The 9,311-nt window shown below is 41.8% G+C and overlaps 1 protein-coding gene across 1 annotated transcript; it reads left to right on the forward strand.

Annotated features, from left to right (window-relative positions):
• The first annotated feature begins 5,078 nt into the window (after positions 1–5,078).
• LOC147432443 (ava biosynthesis cluster protein M-like) lies at positions 5,079–8,601 on the forward strand. The gene is made up of 4 exons (XM_086491935.1): positions 5,079–5,159; positions 5,883–5,970; positions 6,212–6,370; positions 8,045–8,601. Exons 1-4 carry the CDS (start codon positions 5,079–5,081, stop codon positions 8,599–8,601), a joined length of 885 nt encoding a protein of 294 aa, XP_086348061.1.
• The last annotated feature ends 710 nt before the right edge of the window (positions 8,602–9,311 follow it).

The raw sequence follows: 9,311 nt of genomic DNA on the forward strand, positions 1-9,311 counted from the left end.
CCGTTTTGGAATGAGTTTCCATCCCAACTCATGACAACTGGTTAAAGCAACAATGACCAGGTTAGCCAAGTTTCAGTTTTTCCTGTTTTTTCTTGTTTACACTTTACTTGGCAATTACTGTCATTGTGCAAAGCAAAGTGCTTTGGCAATTTTATAGGAAGCATGGCTTCAGGGACTGGCAAAATAGGGAATATCAGCTCACAGAATCCCTACCAGTCTAAACTATGCAAGGTACTTATAGTTTTGGTTCTCACGGTTGAGGCTATCACTCTCTGCAAGGTCTTACAATTCTTCATGCAAGGTATGCTAGTGAAGTGGATTCAATACTACTGCTTCATGCATTACGCTTACACTAACACACTCGCAACTCTGTCAAGGACAGACTACGGATGGATTGTTTAATATGATTTTTGGTTGCTATCACCACTCAACAACACTAAATAGAACCTAAAATTTCGACTAGATTCACCGGCAAGGTGCCCTATTCAAGTCATCCTCATACAATCACGACCCATACACGGTAGATGGTCAAGATTTGACTTGTGTTTTGTGTTGCATCTCTTGATGAGAGTGTCATACCAATAGATTTTGGTATGCTTATAGGATAAGCTGCAATCCAGGCATAAGATGTCTAAGAGCACACATTCTGGGCACACTCTACAAATTTAAGGAAAGTTCCTCAGCCCAGCATGCTCTTCTTCTCTCTCTTTTTTTCATTTCTCTCAAGAATAATGAAAACTTTCTATGAAGCGTTTCATACATGTTTTTCCCGTGAGTCAGCTTGAGCCAAGGTGCTCTAACTCACAGCTCGCACATGGATAAGATGCTACTCAAATTAGTCTTCATCGGTTCGTCGATTGAGCACTATTTTGCATAAGGGCTATGAGCCAAATAGGTTAAGAGCCGTTGTCAGGCCAAGGGTAAGACCCAACTATTGGCATTCTTTGGGTGATTGTTTTCAAGATCTACCCAAGGAAGTACACATCGACATTAATGGACAACCAAGAGTCTTGTCATTACGGATGTTTAGGGTGTCATTTCACTACATGTTTTCAATGCGACACTCAAGTTGAGTTTTTGACAATCTTCAACTCACAGCAGACAGCTGATCTCTACAAGAAAGTATAGATGCAGCAATCAGTTGCGACAGCATGGCTGTCCATAAGAGCTCGACAGTTCACTTGTGTGAGTCTCCTGCTCTCTCTATAGCACTACGGAGTGTCTATGGACATACTGTTTTGGGGTAATACCCAGCGAGTGATTCCTACATCACCCCATAGGCATTAAGGATCACAGTTGGTCTCTCCCAGTTATACTTTCAAGGAAAGAATTCCGCAATCTACCACGCGGTAGTGGACGAACATACTTTTCAAGTTGATTCCAATCATTCTGTACACAGTTGACTATGTTGGTTACTGTTATCTGCTAGTTGAGCAGTTTGTACAAAGAGTCTTACCAAGGGGTTTGACTACGTAGATTCTAATCGAAGGGCTTGGATTGCAAAGGCAACACCCAGGGTTCCCAGTGCAATGCTCTTTGTTTTTTCAGGTACGGGACGTGCTCCTCTCCATTTGAGTACGGGTAAGTGAACATTACGTTCAAATCTCTAGGTGCGCATCTATTGAATTGGTGTTATTCCATTTTTAGTATGCTTTGCTTGGTTTTTCAAGACGTATAAGTACGCTTGAATGTTACAGAGCCATGCTAAGGGCATGTTGGCACAAAGTATTTTGGGCCAAGGGTCCAATCTATCTTTCTGTCTTATGCTATTACGAACCTACTTGTAGGGTTCAGTTTGGCACATGTTGTCACATGGGATACAACATGGTCTAGGAACTCAAGGAGTTCGGTTTAGCCAGTGTGGAGAAATGAATGAGGTTCCCTCTCACTCTTGTCACAAAGTGTTTAGAGTTACCTCCACACACAAGTACATCTCGTACTTGACGGATGTTCTTTTTTATACATCCTCACATGAGGCATATTCCACATGTGGAGAATATGAGTCTCTGGACTAACAGTGGCGCCATTATTTCAATTATGTGTCACGACAAAGTCCAAGTAGGTGCTGGTCAAATTTGTTTTCTATATCATTTTTAGCACGACGTATCAGGAGCAATTTCGTGGCCAGAAATTTTCGGATAATTAGAATGACTTGTCCAGGTACAAGTAATGCTAAACAACATTACAGATGGTTGTTTATACATATAGCAAGGCCCTAAATTGTTAATGAAAAAGTTTCATTGTTTGTACCTAGAACTGATCAATGTTTCAACTTCTATTATGGTTGAGACGTTTCAGCAAGGCTTGCAAAAGATTGCAATTGAAAGTATTTAGTTTTTTTTAGAACTATTTACATTCCTTTTTAATGTGTGCTAGGCACATCACGTTTGCCCTAAGTATTGGAAGAATCACCATGGATATACAGGTTCGGATCTGTTTTTTGCTAAATGCATGCACACTAGGTGTTATGGGCCCTAGTGTTTAGCAAAGACTAATTTGGAACGGCATGCATATTCCTCAAGTTGTTGCTTATGAAGCATTTTACACTTTAAGTGCAGTATCACTATGAGATTACTTTTTAGGTCTACCAATCACGAATAGAGGTCATGGCTCGGTTTGGATGCTTGTAGATTTTTCAAGTTAACCACGAGGATTATTCATTCCATTATTGATTCTTCAGCAATGTGGTACAATATTGTTATCCCGTTTACCAGCCATCTGGAAAATCTGGCTGTAAACCGTGGGGAAAACACACCTCAGTACTGTCACTTATCCAAGGGGATATGTAGATTACAAAGTGTAATCTTGTGCTAAAGGATATGCAAGTGAGTATGTTAGCACCACACGATCCAATTAGTAAGCATTTATTGCTCTTCTTGGAGTTTACTTACTATCAGTTAATGTATGTTGCGACTCGGTAGTCTCTTCATGTATAAAGTCAGGTTCTCAACCTTGACACTCGTTAGGGTGGGGTTGTTTATTGATGAAATTAGAACAAGTCAAGGACTTACACTTGGCTGATGATTTAGGTCAGCAAGTTACTTTCACAGAAAGTGAAAAGCGGTACTCTTTCAGGTATATCTTTGTCGTGATAACTCGTTTAGCATGCTCATGTGCGTTCTAAATGGAGTCTACACACTAGATGGTTGCAAATGGACAACAATGTGGAAAATCAAGATGATACTCTTGGTTTCATTGAACCTCCTGCGGAACCGTGTTCCAGCCAACCAAACAACTGGATCCATGAAGGATGCCACTTGAGAAAACATTAGTGTTCTTAAGAAGAACCTTCCCACTTTTGTTTTCGAGGATGAAAACTCTTCTTAAGGGGGGAATAATGTCAGGACACAGGCAAGGACAGACTAGGCTAGGTGGTGTGGAACGGGGAGTCCAATTAGGGCAAAGGGCCAGGGGCTTGCCTATATAATGGGTGGTTGGGTGGTGGACTCTCATACCCTAGTTTCCCTTGTCTTACACTTGCCACCCATCGCATCTTCAACATTCCTTTCATCAATCTTTCATCTTTTCAAAACACCTCCATTGCTTCAATCTTCATGACGCATTTTGAAGAGTGGGGATTGGTGCATGTGAACACCTCTCTTGTGACATTTGCAACATAAACTCTGGTCTGACCAAGTAAACAACCACAACGAGCTTCTTGGGAAGATGAGTGGAATGTCTATTCTGGAAAGCTTACGTTTGTGTGGGCCATCTACAAATCGATTTTTGGAGCAAAGTTGCCTTTGCCAACTTTAGAACTCATTCAAAGAGGCATTCATATGAACGATATGCGCAACGAGATTCTACATAGAAGTCGACAACACGAATGGAGCTCTACAAGCGAAGAGTCGATGCCATTTCAAGAGCCTTATCTACTAAAGAAATTGGGTAACAAAAGCAAAACCATGAGGGGGGGTTTTAGAGTGGGTGCAGTGAGCAAGGATTGACCCTCCTATCTAATCGCAACGATTTTTCCCTATCCATGATAACACTCACTTGCTCATGCCCTTAATCTAGCGCAAAATGGTTTTAGTAATTGGGGTCCGATGGGTCTCTAAATAAGGGCTTGTCTTTTAAGTGGCTCCTTTGCCCTACTTTAAAAAAAACTATTTTCTTGACCTTGTCTTTTAAGTGTGGATTAAGAGTACACACAAGCCAAATCCCAACTTTTTCAACTCAACTACAAACACGTGAGCTCAAAAGGAAATCTCATCCTTATGCACCATCAAACACGATTGGGCCTCCTTCCTCTACTCATCGGGGTTATGGGTTCAAACGCCCTCCCTGTTTTAAGTTGAAAAGGCTGGGTTCGTTGGGGGGTGTGAGTTTGCTCCACCCACCCTTTGCCACGGAGGATGTGCATTGAGAACTCAAGTGCTTGGCTTGACAGCCTGAACCCAGCCTAAGGTCAACTAATGAGATAATAGGGGGTTTACGCCAAAATTTAAGGTATTCCCCTGGTAAAAAAAATAGAGATTAATGTCAACGAGTGTTAGCTTAGTTGGTAGAGCAAGAGCCCTGTGTGTATAAGGTCTTGGGTTCAAACCCTCTTGAGAGCTCGTGTGACATGAAACACAAGGGGCTATTTCTCTAGTCCATATGATCCTTCCAAAAGTTGTGGCTAGTTCTCAAAAAAAAAATAAAAAATGCGGTTGAGATGAGAGTTTTCATTTTAATGGGAGGAATAACGTTGTCCAAATGAATTTTCGCGAACAGTGGGACTTCAATCTCCACCGTCCGAGTCCCGACTCAAACGTTTTAGTTCTCAAAAGTACGGAGTACTCAGGGGAGCATGGAGTACTCCTGTTGGCGGCGTAGCTCTACCTTTCATCTTTCATTGCCACCGTCCGGTCCGTCCCCTTGCCACTAATTAGGCAAGGTTTAAGTAAACCGGTTTCTACTCTACCTTTGATCTTTCATACACGAAGCTGCTTTGGCTCGGACTCTCGAGCCTCAACGCTGCCATGGGACCATGCACGTCGAGGCTAGAGAGAGAGAGATAGCACTTTTTTCTGTTTTTTCTGTAACCTTTCCGAACTCCATATTGTGCAGGAGCAGAAATTATTTAGTGGGCAGAAATGGCAATGCCACGTCACCGCTGCAATGGTCGAGAGCTGAAGAGTTGTCTCCTTGCTGTTGTGCGCCTCCTCTTCAAACTGGTTGGTAAAAACTTGAAAGAAGGTTTTCACATAAAACCTTGAAATTAGCTTCTGCGAAAGATTCAAGAAACTTGGCATTTTAATGATGAAATGCCTTATTGGCCGCATGACATAGCTGGTTGCCGCGTAGTTAAAATTTCGAGCGCTAGTGCCTACGTCGATAATCATTAATTGTGTTGATCTGTATCTGTAATTTTTCAATGGTGAGCGCTTCTGCCTAGTAAACTCAGACATGTAAACTTGGAAAACTCCGGTGGCCTCAATTCATCGACATCGATCTCATCGTTTAAGGTTCATTCAATACCACGTGCTATATAGTGCTAAGGGGTGTTTGAGTTGGTGCGTAAGGACCCTAGATCAATTCCCAGTGGTACTTTCAAATCATTGATACCTTATGAAACAAACAAAAAGATTTAGCAGGAAATTCCCCATATTGTAAGAAATTACAATCCATGCATATGTTCCCTTCCCATCAATGAGGGTATGTGATGGATAGATCGAACACTCTCGGCATGGATTGTGCTTCTTTAGCTGAACGAGGTCGGGGTGAAGATAACTCTAGGAGGCAAGAAAGTCCCCACTTGTCTCATTAGTCTTGACCTTAAAGAGTATTGTGATTTTGCCTTCTATGCTAACGAAGTAATCAAGACCGGAAGAAGCTGTTATCCATCAGTGCTGCATTGCAACAGTGATTAAGAGGAGAAATTTTGGTTTTTTGTGTAGGTTCTTGCAGATGTTATTTGCTCCCACATAGCCGAATGGATCATATATGGTGTTGTGGCAAGGCGGCTAATCTCAAAACCTAACAAAGGTATGGAAATAAGCCTTTAGTACTTTTGAATTTAAAACTACAAACCTCATCAATAATGGTAGAACTAAAACATTGAAATGTTTTGGTGTGTGATTTTCTAGATTTTCTTGAATATCACAAGCTACTAACAAAACCATTTATGCAGAATGCTTAGGTTTCATATATGGTTAGAAATTCCGAGAGAGAGAGAGAGAGAGAGAGAGAGAGAGAGAGAGAGAGCGAGCCTATGTTATGCATGTAGGCAAAGGAGATGGACTTCAAGTTATCATATGTGGGATTTCTCGCTCTGGATCCACGTCTTTGCAATATGCCATGGATATATTGGGGTTTCCATGTTTCCACGGAGTAAACCTAATGAAGCCCACACAATGCAAGATCTTTATGAAGGCATATAAGACAGGTAAGAAAGTGGTTCCTTTTAAGCTATCGGTTATTATCAACATTGCATCTTGGGAGCAATAAACATTTCTATCAACAAAAAATGCTCTTTATAAAAACATTGTAGTAGGTGGTGTTACAACTAGGGACTACTTATATCCAACGGCTAAGTACTACCCTACCCGGTTTACACTTCAAAACTCTATTAATTTCCCATCGAGATTCCACAGGATCTTCGATGACTTAACTCAACATCATGAGCTTCTATGAGTGAGGCACGGCATACCTAGCTAGGTACGATTGGGGGCAGGGGACCGCCGGCCCGGTGGGGGGGCCTGGTGGTCTCCTGCCCCCAATCGTACCTAGCTAGGTATGCCGTGCCTCACTCATAGAAGCTCATGATGTTATGCATTGTATGAAAAACATTGAAAAAGGCTCCCTTTTCCTACATGAGAAAATTTCTAAATCTTCTTGTGAAATTTGCAACCTCTCAACCTCTGTGTTATATGCATGTACGTGCCCTGACTTGACCTATGTGAAAACGAGAGAGAGGAAGGACAACTCTATTGTTCTGCCTGACCTAGACGCCTTGGTAGCTCTGTCTATATACCGCCAACACTTGAGTTGAAGCCTGTGAGCACCCCGTTGTGCCTGGTCCCTGTTGTGCTCTTCAACTAGACATACATCCCACCCTTTGCATGGCCTATACTACAGACTAAGCACTTGCTCGGCAGCTGCATCTCCATCCTCTGCAACATGCACCCTCTGCTTTGCACTACGTGTGCACATGACTCAGCACTTGCACCTCTGTCTTCTATTGCAGAGGGAGCAAGGCCACAGAATGGGCACATCCATCATGACCCTCTTGCACATCAAAAGAAAAAGATTCTATGTCCTGCTACATGCCACAGAGGCATGAAATCTTGGGAAAATCACCAAAATACCCTTATAATTTGTAGAAATTACCAAAATACCCCTCAAATTTCTAAAATTCTCAAACTACCCCCAATATTTTGTCAAAAATTTATAAACTATCCCCAAAATTTTGCATCCTCGTGCTGACGGCGGAGGTCCTGGCACGTGGAGGAGGGAGAGAGACAAGAGAGTTAATGTGTGATGCCCAAAGCCACACAAGGCATCTCCTTAGATTCTATTTAATAAACCTCTTTGCACAATTGGGCTGGTCTATTTAGGTGCCGTTTTAAGTTCAATAGTTATTACTATGGGCAAGTATAGTATGTAGGGACCATCTTCCAACGATGTTTTGAGCCCATCTTTAAGTGTCATTATAATAGAGATTAAGTGATTCACCCCCGTGTTAGAAAAAAACCGGGGTACAGTGTATTTTAACCGCCTAAAATCATAAAACCTTGATTAGATTTTGAGCTTGCCTTGAAGAAAACCAGCAAATTTACAGAAGTTTTAGTGTAAATACCGGCAAAAGCTTCAAATTTTGACCTAAAGCCAGGTAGCATTTCAAGTTTTCCTTTATTTTCTTCGGTTATGAAAAATGTATTTTTCTAGCTCTGATTCACCCTTTTTAGAGCTTATCAGATGGTTTAGTACATATACTAAAATTTCAAAAAACATTAAACCCCTACCCCCAAAGATGCCTATTTATCTTGCACTCACAACCACTCATTGATAAACGTAATTTATGAGTTTGATTCCATATTGTGTTGAGATAAATGTGTAGGAAACAAGGACGAGTGGGATTGCCTTCTCAATGGCTACATGGCAATAGCAGATTTCCCAGCAGCAAGTTGCTATCAGAAGCTAATGGAACTATACCCAGATGCCAAGGTTATCCTCAACATAAGAGACCCCCAAAGGTGGTACAAAAGCTTCTCTCATACCATTCTCAAAAGCACCCAAATGGTACAACTACTTCGCCCCTCGGCGACCCACCTGTGCGTTAGCGAGCTACTATATGATGGCATGCTCCATGGCAAGGCCCTACACAAGGAGTCTAGCATCCATTCTTACAACCTTCACACTCAAGAGGTGAAGGCAAATGTGCGCCCGGCTAGCCGGCTCCTTGTGTATGAGTTTGGTGATCATAGCCAAGGTTGGGCTCCTCTATGTGAGTTTCTCCGAGTTGACATTCCTCAAGTGCCATTTCCCTTCTCCAATGAGTCCAAGTCCTTCCAAAGATCCATGACTATGTATGCAACCATCCACAGCCTTGTTGTTGCGCTTTACTTTACCCTCCTTTATTTTACATGTGCTTTCCTCTTCAAGCATCTTACTTGATTGATTAATCAGTGTTGTATTGAGTCGATTGCCAATTTGAAGCAAATAATTTTGATGATGTTGAACTTCTATCCCTAATTGCGTCATTGATACGAGTGGACGTAGCGCTCTCTATTGAGACATGAGATCGTGAGTTTTTGTGATGGGTTGCAAATAAGATGCACAAAATTTATACTAGTATAGCTGGTCGCCTTCGGCGGCCTCTCTCTCTCTCTCTCTCCCCCCCCCCCCCCCCCCCCCCCCTCTCCCCTCATCTTTATCGCGTGCAAAGGGGCTTTTTTTAGTTTTGGACTTTAGCTTTCAGATCGCAGATTGCGATACGTGTAAAGGACTCTCCCTTTCGCCATATTATATTAGTAGATGTTGGTAGATGTAGAAATCACAAATTTTTATTCAAAAGATTTTTTAAAATTCTTATAAGACTCTTCTGTCAACATTAAGAGAACCTTGTGTAGTCCACATTTCCTTGTAAGCTTTTGTTTTCTTGATATAACCGCATTTCCTCGTCCACTAAATAAACAAAAGTGGTAAGCTTGCTTGTTTTTGAAGCAAGTTGAGATAATGACGTACCCCTTAAGCGCTAGTATGTTGCTACGATTTTGCAAGCACGTCAAATTTTGTGGTATCTTGGAAGATGTTCGCAACCTTTTGAGGGAAAAAGGGATGGACGTGATACGTGTCACAGAGAGAGAGAGAGAGAGAGAGAGAGA

Source organism: Adiantum capillus-veneris, chromosome 20 (assembly GCF_014529385.1).
Source record: "Adiantum capillus-veneris isolate H3 chromosome 20, ASM1452938v2, whole genome shotgun sequence".
Lineage (NCBI taxonomy): Eukaryota > Viridiplantae > Streptophyta > Polypodiopsida > Polypodiales > Pteridaceae > Adiantum > Adiantum capillus-veneris.